The sequence below is a fragment of the Channa argus genome, chromosome 14 (assembly GCF_033026475.1).
Source record: "Channa argus isolate prfri chromosome 14, Channa argus male v1.0, whole genome shotgun sequence".
NCBI classification, from domain to species: Eukaryota; Metazoa; Chordata; class Actinopteri; order Anabantiformes; family Channidae; genus Channa; species Channa argus.
This window is the reverse complement of record NC_090210.1, coordinates 15,769,433-15,788,536: the sequence shown is the minus strand read 5'-3', so window position 1 is coordinate 15,788,536 and position 19,104 is coordinate 15,769,433. Positions and strand designations below refer to the sequence as shown.

General features: G+C 38.0%; 1 protein-coding gene across 1 annotated transcript; it reads left to right on the top strand.

The window, feature by feature from the left end:
- Positions 1 to 100: 100 nt before the first annotated feature.
- Positions 101 to 15,283, top strand: gad3 (glutamate decarboxylase 3). The gene is made up of 16 exons (XM_067475266.1): positions 101 to 436; positions 4,248 to 4,352; positions 5,163 to 5,269; positions 5,601 to 5,736; positions 6,840 to 6,930; positions 7,838 to 7,950; positions 8,283 to 8,398; positions 9,686 to 9,765; positions 10,023 to 10,077; positions 10,321 to 10,437; positions 11,220 to 11,284; positions 11,542 to 11,620; positions 12,280 to 12,429; positions 12,673 to 12,780; positions 13,160 to 13,249; positions 14,395 to 15,283. The coding sequence occupies exons 1-16, from the start codon at positions 415 to 417 to the stop codon at positions 14,566 to 14,568; spliced, it is 1,608 nt and encodes a 535-aa protein (XP_067331367.1). The 5' UTR covers positions 101 to 414; the 3' UTR covers positions 14,569 to 15,283.
- Positions 15,284 to 19,104: the final 3,821 nt, after the last annotated feature.

Below are 19,104 nucleotides of genomic sequence, written 5' to 3'. Positions count from 1 at the left end.
TTTTAAAATATGAGATTTTTTATGTTATGCACAAGATATATTTTTGCACACTTAGCACAAGAGGAAAGGGGAGTTACCCGTTGTGTTTGGGTGAACTGGCTTTTTAACAAGTCTGAGCGAAACTCCTCGTTACACACCCTGAGTGCAGCATCTTTCAGGTATCTTCGCCTCCCGAAGCGGAGCTACAGGTGGTTGCAGACCACGCCCCGTTGTACCTGTCTGTGTGTCACTCAATTTCCCTGGGTTCAAAGAAACTATCAGGCCGACAGGTTAATCCGCTAAGAGGATTGTGTGGACTATATATTTGGGCTCCCTTCTGATCTGAATGCTCTTTATACAGAAGTAGACTCGGTGGGACTGATCATCTAAGTTGCTCTGAAACATCTGGAAGATCTGACATTGATTTGTACTGATATGGATTTCCTTCAGCTGGCAGGTAAGAGTCATTTGATGCTCTTGAACAAATGGGTGAAGTTTCAAACTGGATTAAGCAGAAATGGGATGCATTTAAATATGTAATCATATTTAAGCCTTTCGATGTGAGTCCACAGACAGGAGCAGCAACAGCTTTTAATCAACAATTAGTTTACTGCTGATCAATTCGTGATCAGCAGTATCAAATGTAGACGGTGTGTATGTCCAGTGCTCCTGCTACCTATTTCACTTACAAAAAAATTATATTTTTATTTATATATATTATGAATTGTGTGAAATTCCCAATCCCTCCACCAGTACGTTCATTTATTATATTCTTTTGGGTTATTGAAATCAGCTCCGTGGTTACAAGCAGCAAGATTAAACCGATTAATGTATGAATGCATCAATAATTATAATTCGACATAACTGATGTGAAATGAGACATTTTGCGTTAGGCTCACTTTTGCTTTTTATACTACATATATATTTTTAGCTAATATCGCTGCATTTGTACTGCAGGAGTTTGACTTACTAAGTGCTCCAACCATGTATGAGAGTTTTCAACATAATGGAAATTGATTATAAAACAACAATAAACTAAAAATAAGTCAACATGTCAGAACGTTTGCTTTTTTAAAGTTTTTGTTGGCATTAGTTGTTAGTATTATTATTTTATTGTGCTATGTTTTAGTATATCTGGTATTGGAGACAGCCAAGATTTAAGGGACATCTCTTTTTTAGCTAGATAACATACAACATAACAAAACAATACAATATGCAGACACTCAAAACTTTAACAACAATCACAGATGGAACTGGTCATAAAGGTCGGTAACATTTTAAAATCTCTTAGGGAATGAGTTTCTCCGAATTCAAGCTACATTGCTGTATATTATATGTAGCTTCTTCCCCACTTTACAGTTTTCAAATCATCGATCGGGTCTCTCATAATGTCGTGTGGTTATGCAATCACAGCTGGGATTTTAGAGGGTTTCTAAAAGAAATGCAGTTCATGTGCTCTGTTCCCATTCATGATGAAATACAAAGATGAACAGATTGTCAATGTGTGTGTGTTTGTCATTGTCTCACTGAGAATAAAATGAATGCTTACAGTTAGGTCGAATCTAAAACAAGATATGCAAGTCAACGTGTCATTGCCAATAGTGCCATAGTTAACTGTAGAGGATATATCATATTTCAGTTGTTTACCATGAAAATCAGAATACAGATGACTGAACAAAAGGAACAAGTCTGAAAATACATCCAGAAGACAAATGTAGACCATGGAAGGACCGTCTTAAAACATAACAACGCCATTAGGGTGGTTTTTCTATTTTATTATTTAAATGAGTTCACCTAGTGGAAAACTAGTAGTCTCTGTTGACTCTTTTGAAAAAATACTGATCAAAGTATTTGCTTACTCCTCAACTAAGATAACTCAATAAAATGTATTTGAAAATATAATTAGAGCACAGAAGACAAATGGATGTACCATTTTGCCATTTCCACTTATGGAAAAGTAACTAAGTAGTAGTACTGCTCTCAACAATGATATGGACAGAGGGAGGATAGACTATAGGGTCTGTGGAAAACTTTGTTAATCAGCAAAGGTTGTTTGACTGCTGACAGGATGAATGCACAAAGACACAACATGAATGGAGTACATCACAGCTGGTGACACAAGATTGGGGAATTTTTTGTTGCTATGTTTTTCCTCTTGCACAGATGAGCTGTTGGGTTGAGTGCCACTTTTCCTCATTTTCAGTTGAGTTTACGTCAACTCTGATGACACATGATGAGTCACAATATAGCTTCAGTGTGGGGCTGCAGCAAACAATTCTTCTCAATATGACTTCATTGGGAATTGAATTATTTGGTCAATAAAATGTCAATAAAAAGAAGAGACAAAAGACAATTAAATGTCTTAAGGCTGTACTTCCTAAATGTGCTAATGTCCTCTGGTGAGGATAGTTTTTTTTTTTTCACTTGGCCTATCCTCAGAGTCTAGGATTGCCTCTCTGTTGTAGAAAATTTAAATATGTCTCTACTCATGAGTAATATCTGACAGTCTGCAAACTGGATTAGCTTGTTTGTCTGTATTTAAAACCTCTTTTGTTGTCCAAAATATTATTAAAAACACATCTGACCGACACGCTGTTCCACTGGGTGGCATGTTTCTTCATTCCAACATATGTGATCTGAGGAAAACAGGGCAACTCTGCATCCACAAGATCTCCAGTGGAATTATATCGACTGGAAAATATGTTTTTACATACGTTTCCAACACAGGTTTTAAAATGAACGGACATGTCATCCAGGGGAGCAGTGTATCTGGGTGATGTGTTTGAAAACCTCAAACTGTCTCACTAAAGGTGTCACTTGTTCTGTCAACAGAGTACAGAAGCTAAAAGCAGCCATGAATGCAGTTATCGTTTTTGTATCTCGTATCTGTATGATTGTGTTATGTTTTACTAGATTGGTTAAGTTATGAGATTACAATGTATATCTGAGCTTGTGCAGCTGTGTCGGAACACACCAACTAATGTGTGGCCACTTTTCTTCCTCCAAGAGAGGAGAGTATGTGACCATCTGCATGCAGCTCAAGTCCAGCCTCTCATTCAACAGCCCCAGAACATTTTTAAGTCATACAAAAGAAAGAGAGATACCTCAAAGGTGCCATGACTGTCTTCTACTCTCTCGTGTTGTACAATCACACTGTCACACTGTTCTGCAAAGCATTTTCAGAATAAAACATGACTTGCTAAAAAACTGCAAAGAAGGTGTGGAGGCACGAGGTTAATGAACCAATCGCTTCCTTTGGAATAACAGACATCAAACCAAGTGTGTGTTCAGGTTTGTGGTTGTTTTGTAGGAGCCTGTATCATTTACATGCGATTTCATCAAGGTACGAGGTGAGGGGTCCTGGTTGCTCAATGGGTAGAGCGGTGTAGAAACTCATGCCAAATCAACATGTGGAACATGTTCTGCAAGTTGTGCATGACACTAGTGCTGTCCACAGAATGTGTGTGTGTGTGTGTGAGTGTGTTTTTGAGAATCACAACTTACACTATATGCACATCCACGCAGTGTCATTACAGAGGGACATTAGTGGTTGGACTGTCAACTGGTTCTACCTGTCTTTTCACACAACATTCAATACTCAGGGTATCAGCTGAGACTCCAATTTAGTAATTCTTGACCTTGTGTACGCCCTAAGGGTGGTGTCGTAGCACCCTTTAGTCTGTAGCAGAAATGAAGTAATTCTATTACCTAATTTATAGAATCAGTTTAGTAACAATCAGTTACTAAAGCAAATCTAGAATCCTGGAGTTACACAAGGCATGTAGACATAACCATGACTTGGGAAATTTAACCACAAAAATAAACCAGTTGATGCACACAGCACATCTGCAGGTTGCAGGACTTCATAAAATAAATCAGTGAATAAATAAATAACTTCTTTCTTAAATTAGGGTTGCAAACTTCAGGAGTCTTAGTATTATTATAAAGTATGCACAGTAGCTGCACACACCCACGTCTCTTCTTTGATCAGCCAAATAGGACAAGATACACCATTTTTCAAATCCTGTAGCTGCCCACACCAGTACCTTTCTACCTAGACACCCTCATCAATACATACAGTCCCTCTCTTCCACTCCACCCTGTCAATGAACAGTGTCTGCTGGTCACCACTTAACTAAGGAACCAAAAGCTCTTCAGCTCAGTGGTCTCATGATGGTGGAACAAGCTTCCTAACTTAACTAATTCACTTTGCCTCATGTGGACACCAGTCAGGTTCTAATCTGTGTATGTTTATTACGTTTGCACAGACAGAATCATCGATCACTCAGCTGGTGACAAACAGCAGGCAGACTCAGCAGCAGTCAGAGACAGAAGACGGACACTGACTGACTTCAGCAACATCTACAGTAAAGGTGCTTGCTCAGGTTGACCAGGTGTGGTTCAGTCTGGTCAGGAGACTCTTGCCATTAGTGGACAGAATATTTGTGCTTCAAAGTGATTTTAAACACCACAAACCAGTGGCAAACTGATCATATCAATGTTAGTCGCCACTGTCAGATATGTTACTGCAAAGACAAACAAACAAACCGGACAAACCGGTTTCCCAAAAAACAAATGAATAGGTTACTTTTACATTTTCAGAGCTCTCGCTCTTTGTACGTAGAGGGACAATAGTGCCTCTGAGACTCTTTAGTACTTTCTAAACCCACTGTAACATTAACTAATCTTTGTTTTTCAAAGGAGCTTTGCTATAAAGTAAAGTTGTTATATTAAGGCACTTAAAGGCTCAATATTTTAAAGGCTGGCTGTTTTAGCTTGAGCTATAGCCAAACACATTTACTTTGTAGCAGTACAGCGGTGGACAGATATTTTAAGAACATTAGCCACAATTGTTCTACATGTAATTGTGTAAAATTATACTTCTACATACTATTTAATCATTTTATCACAGCAAGAAATATTTACATAGAATGTAGCTTTACATTCCTTTAAAACATTTACCCCAACTTTATAACCAGCTTTTCTACAGGAACTTATTGATTATACACATTTACTTATAGCTAACAACAAGATCATTTGATGACAATACAATCTCCTCTATAGATCAGTTAAAGTTTTAATAAATTAAATTAAACCCATTGGGACAGATAATAAAAAGCAAAATCAGAAGCTGGCCAGGATAGGCAAAAGTTATTTGTGTGTGTGTTTGTTTGTGTGCACAGAACTGCTCCCAGCTTCAGGTGGTGATGAGATGACCAAAGAATTTCTGCAGGAGCTTTTAAAGATTTTGCTGGCCTATATTTGCAAGTCGACTCGAAGGAGTGCCAAGGTATTCAACATAGGCAACAATACAATGTGGGATGGTTGTGTTTGCATCATGTTTGAGTTAAGTCTTTACACGGCTGGATAGAAAACAATGGGTTATTCTTGATTTGAATTTTTAAAAATATCATTTTTATTAACTCAGTAATAGAAGATTCAGGTTAGAGCATAGCAAACATTAAATGGTGTCTAGTTTCTTACTGTTGATACAACCCTAATAAGTTTAGAAAATGTGAAGAAGATTTAACAACATAAATGTTGTTTTAAATGTTTATGCGTATGCGTATTAATAACAATAATTCATATTAAGATACAAAATACAACTTAAATTTTTGTAGGTCCTGGACTTCCATCATCCCCATCAGCTGAAGGAGGGACTGGAGGGCTTCAGTCTGCAGCTGCCCGACCAACCAGAAACTCTGGAGCAGATACTGGTGGACTGTAGGGACACGCTCAAGTATGGGGTCAATACAGGTATGTGTGTCTGCATAACTTATTTGTAGTGATATATATATATATATATATATATATATATATATATATATATATATATATATATATATATATATATAGCGGTATTGTATTTTCAAATATTCTTAAAAAGGGTAAAAGGGGGGGTTAGCTTTTTGCATTGTGTTGTTTCAATGAAACTATTATTTGTTATTTATCCTCTGTAGACCTCCTGTACAAGCTAAACAAGATGAATTTAATACAAACACGTGAATCCATTTACTGTTTTAGGAACAGCAATGAAGAACACTGAGAGAGCACATGGTATAAATGTACACAAATTAATTAACGAAGAAATGCTGTTTGTCAACCAACCAGAACAACAAAGAGATACTGTTTAAACAATATCCGCCCTTTAAGTAATGTTTACGAGTCCACTTTACATTTCTTTGAGTCAATAAGTACAGACAGGTGACAAAATAAGAAAAAAAACAACATAAAATCTAAGGTACTGGTTCACCACATGCTACCAGAAGCTAAAATAAATCACTATCAGCATAAATAGTTACAATTTTATTATTACAGTATGTACATTTATGGTGATTTCTTATATTTTGTAACAATATAAATTTGAAGCAGTAGCAATCAGACAGATTATCCCTGCGTAGGATACTTTTTACCTCTTCCCAGCTGATTACTGTTATTTGTTTATGACTATTTGGATGTAGATAAGTTATGTATTTAACATTTGTGATACTGAACAAGCACTTTATGAACACAGTATCACCCTATTAATATTTTCATTTTAGTTGTTTTTCATTCCCTCTTAAAGCTTGATTTTTGTTTCTGCGTTGAATCTAGAAAAAGGTTCGATGTAGGCTACACAAATCCCCTACGCCATAGTGAGTCTTTATATTTGTGCTCTGGTTTGTCTGTGTAGCACTCCATCTCTGGTGAGTTTGATTTACCAGAATCAATGGTGATTCTCTGAGTGGAAGGACTGAGTGGATGAATCACAGTTGTTTTGGACCACGTTGCCACAACGTGGAGTAACTTTTCGGGTGAAGCACATATTAGGGTACTGGGTAGGATTTTTGATCTGTGACCTCTGACCTTTGCTTTTATAGGCCATCCCCGTTTCTTCAACCAGCTGTCCTCTGGTCTGGATGTGATTGGTGTAGCTGGTGAATGGTTGACCTCTACAGCCAACACTAACATGTAAGAGCTCTTAACAGGTGCAGTGACTAAGCACATTTACTCAACTACTATACTATACTTAAGTACAAGTTTCAAGTACTTTTTCCAGTGGTCTGCTGGAGACCTTCTAGATGCACGTTTATGGACAAGTGTAAATGGTGATCGCCAAATGAGGTCTTAGTACTTCATCCACCATTGTTTGTCACCGATAGTATACAAAAACACATTGTCAGGAGCAAAAGAAAGTTGTTGTTGCTCCAAATCCCTTCTCCAAGGTCCTGTCTCTTACTACTCAAATTTAAGCCTTTAAATATGATAGTAAGAACATGTAGTGGCCTGTGTTTTTCAGCCACAGTCAGCCAGCAAAGAATGCAGAGTTTACCGGTTATTTCAGTGGTTTTACCTCTCATTTCTCTTTGGACAGTAATGAAGTTAAGTCATTCAAGTCAAGATAATTACAAGGTTAAAACCTAATGGGCTGGAGCAGCTGTTTATTTACCTTAATCCCTGCTTCCTGAGGTGGAACTACATCCCTTTTAATTTTTCTGCCAAATTTATGCCTACAAGCAATTTAGCCCAACCTTATAAAATGCATTTGTTGATTAGCAAAAAAAGACCACAGAATTTGAACACTTCTTTTAAGAAGTACTATTAAAACACTAGAATAATGAAAAAAATATATTCCCACATGTTGTTCCTGTTGTTGTTACACAGTATACTCAATTAGATTCTATAAGATCAGACTTAAAACTGGGTGTAGTGGTCATTTTACATTCAGTAAGCCTCATTTGATTATTCCGAAACAATTGCTTTTGTAATGCAACTTAATTTCTTAATTTAATTCCATGTGTAGTTCAAAAAGCAACATATTAGATCAGTTATAATTTGTAGGTATAATTTTTACTATCCAATCACATTTCTCTACCAGGTTTACATATGAAGTGTCTCCTGTCTTCATTCTCATGGAGGACGTTCTGCTGAAGAAGATGCAAAGCATTGTAGGATGGTCTGACGATGAGGGAGACGGACTCTTTTGTCCGGGTAAGACACACCAGGTGGACATATGTCTCAAAGTTTGTACAGTTGTGGAGATATTTTGTTAATGTCCGGATTTCTGAAACAAACTTGACGGGGTTGTAACCGCACATTACAAATGTTTTTTTCTGCCCAGAGCTTTAGACTGTTTAAACTATCACACATTATAATTCTCTGACACACTGCAGACACAGTCCAAAAGGAGTGATTATATCGTTACTTCTAAAATTGTTACAGATTATATTCTGTACTTTAAAGTATCAGGAAATAGTGTAGAACCAAGAGAAATAACCAACTGAACAAAGGCACTTCACAAATTCATATTCTCTTTTCTGAAGGAGGCACAATATCCAACCTGTACAGCATCCTCGTGGCTAGATATTACTTCTACCCAGAGGTGAAGACCAGAGGGATGGGAGTGCTGCCTCAGCTGGCCCTCTTCACTTCAGAACATGTAATGCACCTCATACACTAACTAATGCTAGGATACAGTGTAGGAATTAAAGCTACATTATGGAGCATGTTTAATATTTTAATATTTAAGTTTCGTGACTCAGACTCACCGAACAGCAGTGGCAGCCCGAGGTTTTTGAGCGTACCAATCAGAGAGTGACAAGCAGTTTGTGTTACATACAGACATGAAACTGTACCTTTCACATATTTATGAGAAACCATCGGAGGTCACAGCATCAGTATTTTATGCAACAGGTGAACTGAGTCCTGCTTTATTCTGCTGCATAATGTAGTTTTTAATGTACATTTTGTCCAATAGGACATTCAGGTATTAGGGCTCAAACATGTCTCCCTATTATCAGAATCAGGATACTTCTTACTCCGGTATGAAGTTCTTTTTCATGCTCAACTACAAAATGTTATACAGTATGTGTGCATGGCTGTGCTACACAGTAACTCTTTAAATATGCTGTTTAACTCAGTGTGGGTTGAAAGGAAGTCTTTTTGCTTGTCATTATGCAAAATGTTACTTGCTTGTGAAAAATGCAACAGTTTAAATAACTTTAGCAGGTACCATGCCCCCTAAAAAGGCAGGCTTGTGTAAATGCCATCAATGGATGTGAGAAAAAATGACAAAGAATCTCTTCATGACTTAGGTCATATTTCCAAGGTATCGCTTTTATGATCAAGCTGAGTTCAATCTGTGGTATTATTAATTTTCTCTATTTTATCATAAGGTATTTCTAAATCTGAGTCATTCTACTCTCCCAATTGCTCCATGAATATCCGACAGGACTATATATGATTGAAGCAAAGATACTTACACATCCTTACTGTACATCCAGAAAGTATTCCCGGCGCTTGACTTTTTCCACATTTTGTTATGTTAGAACCTTATTCCAAAATGGATCAAATTCATTATTTTCCTCAAGATTTCAAACAAACTCTGAGGAAAATAATGGAATAAGGCTCAAACATAAGAAAATGAGGAAATAGTTAAGTGTGTGTACTCTCTGGATGGACTGTATCTAGGTTACACTTTTCTGAAACTTTATTGCGTGTAATTGTATTTTTCTTTGTGTGTTCCTGAAACTATTACGTCAGTTTGACTTCCGTGCAGAATGTGCTGCTGTTCCTTCTATCGAGTTTCAGTTGACATGCCAAATAGGAATTACTTCTCAGAAGCAAACAATGCAGCCATTTTACCGAGTTGAATAAAAAGCCTGCGTGTTACAGTGTCTTTGAAGTGAGACAAATAAAAATGAAAGACTGTCTTTCACCCATACAGAGTCACTATTCAGTAAAGAAATCTGCAGCTGCGCTGGGGATAGGCAGTGACAATGTGGTCATGGTGAAATGTGATGAAAGGTGGGTAAGTTAGATAGTTACTGAGTACATATGTGGTAATAGTTAATGTCATCCACGACAAAAGTAGTGTTTGCTTACCTGGTGCAGCTTTGTTTGTGCATAGGGACATTTCCCCATCATGTGGACTCTTTAAAATATATTTTATTGATATGCTTTTCAAACTTACTGTACATATGTCATGTTGAATAAAGTCAATGAGGAAAGCAGTGCACATACTTACTGCTTACTGAACCTTTGTCTGCTGTTGGTTCCTTAAGAGGGAAAATGATTCCTGTTGAGCTGGAGTCCTCCATTGTTACAGCTGAACAAAAGGTAAGAACCAAAGTTAAAAAACAAAACAAAATAAATAACACTAAATACATTTTTATGATAAAATACAAAATCTCTCCATTATGCCCCTCTACCTTGTCATACTAATTCCTTCTTTAAATCCTCGGTTCCAAAGCCTTTTCACTAAATGTCACCGAAGCGTGTTGTCTCTATGATACAGTCACCATTCCGACATGTGGGAGATATGGTTTATGCAGTTCTCTATGTCTCTCTCTCTCTCTCTAGGGTTTGGTTCCTTTCTATGTTAATGCGACAGCTGGAACCACAGTTTACGGAGCTTTTGATCCTCTCAATGACATTGCAGACATCTGTCAAAGACATAATTTGTGGATGCATGTTGATGTAAGTCACACAATGTATTTAATTGGAGATCAGCTTAGTGCAGTAAATGTGTTGTGTAAAGGATTGTATTATAAATACATCTCTATCTGAAAGTCCCATTTCCTGTGAATCACTCAATTGATCAAAGACCAAACCAAAAGAAGACTCCAATCATCCCTCTGAAAAGATTATTAAAAAATAAACTTCTTTCACTTGTCTTCAGCGTCTCTTGCATGCTGTCTGACAAACTCTAGCTAAGACTAAATGTGAACCATTCTCACAAACTACTTTCGAGATAAAAAGCTATGTTCACATTACAGCTGAAGTGGCCCCAAGTCTGATCTTTTTTGCCTTCAAGTGACTCAGGTGTGACAAAAAATTTAACATTAATATGTAACATTAATGCCTTAAATGAGAACTAGCCAATAGTCTTTTTTTTCTGTTGATCAGTGCAAAAAAAAAAAAAAATAGATTAATCAAATCAACCATGATTTAATCAAGCTGAATCAGTCAATTTAACAGGGCTGATGTTTATAGGCACTGTGTTTAGTAGCACAGGGATCAGAAGCATAAAGGTGAAAAAAAGGGTTTGAAATTTTGATCAAGCATTTATTAGGGGTTCTGTTTAATCTCTAGTGCTAAAATTAAATAAACGATCGAAATTTCCAGCTTATAGTGTCAACAGACAGAAGTTATCAGCAGAGAAACGATAATGTTTTACCAATCAACCCACAGTGGCTGGATCATGTGTCCTGTCCACATATAGTACATGCTCTTAAACATTTGTGACTGTGTCGTGACAGGCAGCGTGGGGCGGAGGCCTGCTGATGTCAGACAGACACAAGGTGAAACTGCAGGGAATTGAGAGGTAACTGCATCAACACACAGCCTGACCACTTCACACAGCATTAATGGTTTTTTCTTTTAAAAACTCACTGTGAATTCATCTTCAATAATACAACAAAACATGTTTCCAGCTAACAGGTTTAACAAAACACTGAAAGGGTTGTTCCAGATGAATCACAGTTGGTCTGATGTACCATGAGCTGGTTCCCTCTCTCTAATTTTTTTCGCTGATTACAGCAAAACCGACCAACGTTTTTGTTATAATTCTGTATTTTTCAGAGCCTGTTCTGTAACATGGAATCCTCACAAAATGATGGGGGTACCTCTGCAGTGCTCGGTCATCCTGATCAAAAAGAGAGTAAGAAACAAATTCCACTCTTTAATTTAAATAGTTTAACACTTGAACCATCTCTAACCCTAACTGACAGATTGATGTGAAAAGGTGTACAGTGATGAGGAGTTCGACATTTGTAGTTCACTCTCCAACACTGAATCTTTCTTACTCGTGTTTGCTCAGTCAGCCAGTCTACATCTGGATGAACTTGTTTGTGTGAGCTGTAAGCCTCCACTGCTGTCCAAAACCTTTTAGAAACACAACACCCTGACACACTGCTGCACTGGATGATGTAATTCTTCATTCCGAAACATATGGCCGCCATATATTGTCCAAAATGATGTCAATTGCCATAACACCATCAGAGATTCACGGCTGACCAGCCACAGTACAAAGAAATGCCAATGTTAAGCATACGTGGTGACGTCTGTTAAAGATAATCCATGTATGTCTCCAATACAGGGGGATTTGTAGCATATGTGGTTAATGAGCTTGTGAGCAAAACTAAGTAGGGAAGTTGATATTAATCAATACAGGTCGTTTTGAATGTCCCTGGTTAAGCACTGATGCTGACCCTCATTCATTCAGGAGATGCCTACTCCAAACTGTCCATCTCCTAAGGTTGTCCATGTTTATAACCGCAGCTGTCTCTTGTTCATGTGCCACCTCTATGTCCTCTGCAGGGTCTCTTACAGGAGTGTAATGAGCTGGGGGCTGACTACCTTTTCCAGAGAGACAAACCCTACGATGTGAGTTTCGACACCGGAGATAAGAGCATCCAGTGTGGCAGACATGTCGATGTCTTCAAATTTTGGCTCATGTGGAAGGCAAAGGTATTTATTTAGAGTTGTTTCTTTTTATTCATTATATAATGTCAAATCAACTCATTAGTAGACTGAGCTGGTGATTTAAGGACTCAAGAACAATTTAGGAACCGGATTTAGGAACAACACTTGTTTAAAAGCACATCGGAATATAACCACCTTGTTTTGGAACTTGATGACCCATCTGGTCCAGTTCCAGCGCTGTTTTTTTCTTAATTTTCAATTATCTTTCTCTGCCACTCCATCTCTCAGGGCTCAGAGGGCTTTGGATCTCAGGTCAACAAATGCTTAGAGAATGCTGAATATCTCTACGATCAACTGCAGAGGAGGGCGGGCTTTGAACTGGTCTTTAAAAACAAAGTAAAGTATTTATTTTTTAGGGCTGGTATTATTTTATGTACTTATTTCAAATATGTATCAGAAACTCTGTCTGCAAGTAGTGATATCTGTGTAAAGTGTGCAAACTTTTCCACATGACACTTTTTATATACTGTTTTCAAGCTCATCAAATAACAGTACACCAACATTTAAAAGAAGATGTTGTTTTGGGTCCTGCAGTGGTTGTACTTGCCCAAAGGAAGACCAATCATGTGTATACAGTAAAAATATATCTGGATCTACTGTAGTTTGGTTCAGATAGTTTAGAAAAAGAAATATTAAGTGGTAGGCAAAAACAAAATTTCTAAGTCACTGATCAATTCTTAATGAGCATGTTTGTCTCCGTTTGCCTCTCACACAGCCAGAGCACAGTAATGTGTGTTTCTGGTACATCCCTCCCAGTCTGAGAAGCCTGCCACCCGGACCTAAAAGAGACACCAGACTCCATCAGGTTAGTACATATCATCATTGTCAAGCCCCACAGCTACATACTTATCCATCCATTATGTTTAACCACTAATCCTGTTCAGGTTCACAAAGGGTGTGGTCCACCCCAGACAGGCCTCTAGTCTATCTCAGGGCCAACACAGAGAGACATAGAAAGACAACCATTCACACTGCATGCAATTTGTATTCACCAGTTAACTTAACATATGTGTGTTTGGACTGTGGGAGGAAACTGGAGTACCTAGGAGAAACATGAACCTGGAACATTCTAGCTGTGAGGCGGCAGCACTAACCACTTAACCACCACACTGGCCTTCTACACACTCATTTTATACTAATGATTACCACAAAAATGAGAATGGTCTGTCTGGTTTGAGCTGATAAAAAAGGCAACAACTCAAATAATTACTTGTTACATGTTGGCAGGGTTTGCAGAAGAGCATCTCTGAATACACCGCACATGAAAACTTAAAGCAGATGGACCACATAGGGTTGCTCTTTTGTCAGCTATGAACAGGAAACAGACTGGAATTTGCGTGGCCTCACCAAAAACTTACAACAAAAGACAGGAAAAATGCTGGCTGGTCTGATGAGATTACTGCTGCAACATGCAGATGGTCGGGTCAGGTTTGGCATTAACAACATGAAAGCATGAATCTATCCTGCCCTGCATCAAAGGTTCAGGCTGATGGTGGAAGTGTAATGGTGTGGGTGATATTTTCTTGGCACCCTTTGGGCACCTTAGTGGCAACTGAGCTTTGTTTAAATGCCACAGCCTACCTGAGTATTGTTCTTGACAACATCCCTTGTCCATCCCTTTATGGCCACAGTGGACCCATATTCTACTGCTACTTCTAGCAGCCCAACACACCATGTCATAAAGCTAAAATAGTCTCAAATTATTTTCTTGAAGACAAAAATTAGTTTTCACTGCACTCTAATGACCTCCACAATCCTCAGATCTTCAGCGAGTAGAGTATATATGATGCACTGGAAGTTTCTAGGTATTGTTTCCAGCACTTTTGTGAATCTATATGCCACAAATAATTACGGCACTTCTGAAGGCAAAAGGGGATTCAACCCAGTACTAGCGAGGTGTGAGTGTAATAAAGATTCATTCTGATCAGAATCTTCACATTGTTTCTGCAGGTGGCTCCTCAAATCAAACGCAGAATGATGGAGAAGGGCTCTGTTCTTATTGGCTATCAGCCTTTGGGAACCAAAGTCAATTTCTTCCGGTGTGTGTTCTCCAATCCCGCTACACAGCAGATGGATGTTGACTTCCTGCTAAACGAGATCGCACAGCTGGGCGAAGATTTATGACCCCGATATAAGGGTTTCAGCCCTGTCAGGCAAATGCAATTACATTTTTTTAAGGAGACATAATTTTTAGGAAAAACTGCTACTTTAATTTGAAAGCATGTTTCAATGATATATCTAAAAAGCACTGAAACGCATCATGTTAAAGTTAGAGGAAGATCAAGGTTTTGTTTAAAAGCCAATAAGCATGTTCTGTCTGAAGTGATTTAAACTACAATCTTTCTCTAACCTTAACTAATCGATGTGAGAGTCTAAACATAACCATGAAGGTTTAATAACAATAGGCAGATTAGATATTGTGCTTTAAGATGGCATATTTTTGTTTCCCGAAAAACTCTGGCTACAATTACATTTCCTAAATAAATATGTGTTTGTTTGTAGTTATTTTGAATAAAAGCAGTTTTAAAATGCAGTGATAGATCATGTTAACTTTTAGCCCAGTTTGGGTCATTTTGAATGAAATTAGTGCATATAACTGTGTCATTACTCCACGCAGCCTGTGTATAGTCTCATGTTTAGGCACAGGCCTTTGGCAGTTATTGCCAGCTACAGTCGGCAAACATTTTGCTGGCAGTTTGACTCTAAAAAACCAAAGGCCTGTCTGCTGTTTTATGATTCAGTTATTTATGTTTAATTTAATGTAAGCTTCTTTTCAATATACTTTAGATTGTCTGTAGATTGTCTGGTTTGGTCAACTGGTTTCTATTAAAGGCTTTAAATCAAATTGCTGATGTTTGTTTTTGCTTTTTTTACTTTAAGCATACATTCTCAATCTGCAGTGACACTGTGACAAATTCAGCCTCCAAGTCAAGTGTCAAAAGTCAAGTTTGTATCCATTTGTATATTCATTACCATTTTATCAGGAGGTGACAAAGATAGCAATAAATTCAATATTAAATACATTCCACACCACTGAAGTGTAGGTTGTTTCCCACTGAAGATAATTCATCTGTGAAGAGACTGATTTGGAAGCATTTGCCAAACCATGCCACCAGATTTAAAAGATATTGCTGATGAAAACACTGCTTCAGTGCAAAAGAAGTAAACATACCGCAAACCTGAACCAATGACCTTTTCCAAGAATCACTGACAGCCTTCAGTCAGTATTTGAGGGGGATCTGAGAATCTTTCCAAATTGACCCTGGAAAGAGCAAAGTCAGAATCTGACTTGCACCAACTTGTCTGGCTTTAAGTGTTCTGTTCCAACAGATAGAGCTCTGTGCTTATATGAAGTCATTTAGAGTTGGATGTTCCTAGAAAAGAAAGGCAAACCACAATTTGCACTTAAACATCTCAGCACAACTTTTAATAAGACACAATAATTTAGGAGATTTTAAATAAAATAAATTCTTGTGTACAGTCACTGCTCGGGACTGTGGGTTATTCCATTACCACCTGGAAGAAAAAACTAATAATGCAAAGAAAGCATGATGCAGGTTGAGGAGGGAGCAAAAAAAGTACAAACCTTTGTACAATAAATTTTTATTTGCCAGCACTGTCCTGATAGAAGGTCTGTGTGTGCATCTAAGACTATATCGCCATCTGGTGACAGGAAAAAGACACACTACTGGAGTCCTCAGCATATTAAAATACTATAAGGTAAATGAAATGAGGTTGCACTAGATTTAACACCTGTATTTGGTGGAATGTTATGGCACATTCCATGTTATGGCATATGTAGAATTATTACTGCACTTCTGATTAGCTGGATCTGTGCTCAGTCTGTGTTCAGTCAATCATAAGTTGAAAGATACCAATTTGCTTTGTCTTTTTCCAATCCACCCTCCTCTAAGATGGTGTCTCCCAGTTTCTGATTGAGAACACACGTGATCCAGGTACTCAGCAGAGGGTAGTGCAGGAATAGCTAGAAAACTATCAGTGCAGTGTTTCTTAAAAAAACAACACTCACTAGAAATGTTAATTGCCAGTTGCACAGGTGGTAGTCCAGAAAACTATGAGGTCAACAAAATGTACACACTGGAGCCAGTATTGCAGTACTATGGCAGAGAGACAAAGCTGTCAGAAATTTAGATAATGATAAAGAAGATAAGTAGCACTAAAACTGTTTAATGGAATATGGGAAACAGGCAAGATTCCTTCAGCATGGAATCAATCACTTACAGTACCAATTCTAAAACCTGGCAAAGACCCATAAGACCCATCAATCTATAGACCAATGGCGTGAATATCAACTAGGAAAAACTATAGAACAAACGGTAAGTGAAAGAGTAAACATCTGTTCTCTCCATTTCAAAGAGGATTTTGAAGGAGCATAATGGATTCTGTTACTTGACGGGAATCAGAGATTAGAAAGCTGGTTGTTGCTGTCTTTTTTTATGTTGAAAAGGCTTCTGTTATGTTATGGAACGAAGGGCTCCTTATCAAATTAAATAAATTAGGTATAGGGGGTACATTATACAAAAAAATGTTAGAATATTAATTTAGAAAGTAGAATGGAAGTGAAGGTAGCTGCATGATAATCTAATGTTTATTCTGTTGAAAATGGAAACCCACAGGGTACTTTCTGTGATCCAGTGCTATTGAACATTATGATTAATGATATCTTTGAACAGGTAGAGGAAGGTATAGGGAAATCACTATGTGCAGATGATGGAGCTTTCTGGATTAGGGGGTCAGAACATACAGAGGAAAATGGACGCTGCAACAAGGAGCGTGGAAGAATGGACAAACAAGTGGGCGTTCAATTATCAATAGCCAAGTCTCAATTGATATACTTGTACGTGGGACATAATCTACTTTGCGTAAACATAGAACAAGCCCAAGCTGTAAGAATCTGCAGTGGGGCATTTAAAACATCTCCAGTTGCTGCTTTGCAGGTTGAAATGGGAGCGATGCCATTGTGTATAAGGAGACAAAAGCTAATGCTGGTGTACTGGGTTAACTTTCAGGGACCCAGAAACTCACACCCTGCAAAAGCTGTATGGCAAGAATGTTGGGAAATTGCTGCAGGGTTAAACGAATGCAGGGTTAAACAACATACAGTACAGCTCATCCGTCTCGCTCTCAGCCAGTCCTCCTCGGCTAGTTGTAATTCCATCTGTTGATTTGAGCATACAACAAACACTAAAAGAGAAACACAAACTGGTGCCTGGATGAACAGAACTTTAGTGACAAATGAATCTTATTTACAGATGGCTCCAAAGACCCAGAGACAGGACACACATGGGCTGCAGTTTTTAATTCCCAGTGTAAAAAATAAATCAGAAATAGTACAAAAGACCATTTATCAGTATACACAGTCTGACTTATAGCCATTATATTTGCACTTCTATGGCTTGAGGAAAACAACCAAGGAAAAGCATTAATTTCATCGAACATCTTAGCGTAACTCACAAGCATCAGGACTGGGGCATCATGTAGGCAAAACATTACACATGAAACGTACCATGCAATTTACAGGCTGAACGATACGGGTTTGCAGGTTAACTTCCTTTAGGTTCCTGTCCATGTAGGATTGTAAGGGAACGAGGGTGTTTATATACTGGCTAAACAACCACCACAAACAGTAAGTTTCAGTAAGTAAGACTGAGGCTAAATCCATCATTAGACGTTATATGGATAAAGTGTGGCAAGAACCAATGAGAAGAAATAGTTATTATGTAATGATGAAGTTCTGTAAAAACATACCAAACACAACCAAACACTACATAAAATATGCAAACAACTGGTTTTTGCCTGCACTTTAATCAGCAAGTATCAATTCAACACATATTAATGGAATTTTTTGAAACGCTTAAAACAGGACAATGGAACATTTTAACTATTGTTATTGGGCCTTGAATAAAGAAAGTAATTTTGGATCTTGGACTGTGTTTGCTGGACTTTTGGATTAAGGATGGTTTATTTAGACCTTGGGTTGTGTATTGTAACTGTGTAAATCTGTTTGCTACTCCCTGCTACTTACATGTACATAACTGCAACAGTGAAATTCCCACCTTTACCCTAAGCTCTCCTTCAGAAGTATCACAGCATTTACCATCCTGCTCTCCTCAACATATCTCATCCATACAACATCAACCATCTCACCTTTCTCCTGGCTTCTCCATTCTGGCTGGCTCCCAATCAACTCACCTGTCCCTCTGATTGAACTTTGCGTCCTTTTCTGCCCCCTGCTGTCTCCTTCTACAAGACAGACATTTCTGTTTTATCTGTATATTTGCACTGAAGAAATATTTCTCTCTGTCCTCAATGTCCAGTCTCCCCTCAACTGCTCAGAATACTGCCATCACAGTCACCAACCAACAGATCACTCTTTGTCAATTTACAATTCTTGTTGTCAATACACATTCTTAACTTTCCCCCCATGTTCCGTGTTTTCTGGGTCCAAATACAAAGATTTGTTACAGTATACAGAAAAGCCTTATGCTAAAGCTATAAGATTGATCAAGCTTTTGTAAACAACACAACTTGCTTGTTGGAGACAGCTTTGGCTCTTCACATGGGATGTAATGAAGAAGACACTGCAGACAGGAAGTGACATTTAGGATGTGAACTATATTTAACAGCATGAGGTGAGGT

What these genes read in the sequence shown, in the direction of transcription:
- gad3 (XM_067475266.1), top strand. Translation starts at nt 415, where the DNA reads ATGGATTTCCTTCAGCTGGCAG. An exon ending in CCCTCTTCACTTCAGAACAT is followed by an intron (nt 8,399 to 9,685) that starts GTAATGCACCTC and finishes TCACCCATACAG; the next exon opens with AGTCACTATTCAGTAAAGAA. An exon ending in AAACTGCAGGGAATTGAGAG is followed by an intron (nt 11,285 to 11,541) that starts GTAACTGCATCA and finishes TGTATTTTTCAG; the next exon opens with AGCCTGTTCTGTAACATGGA.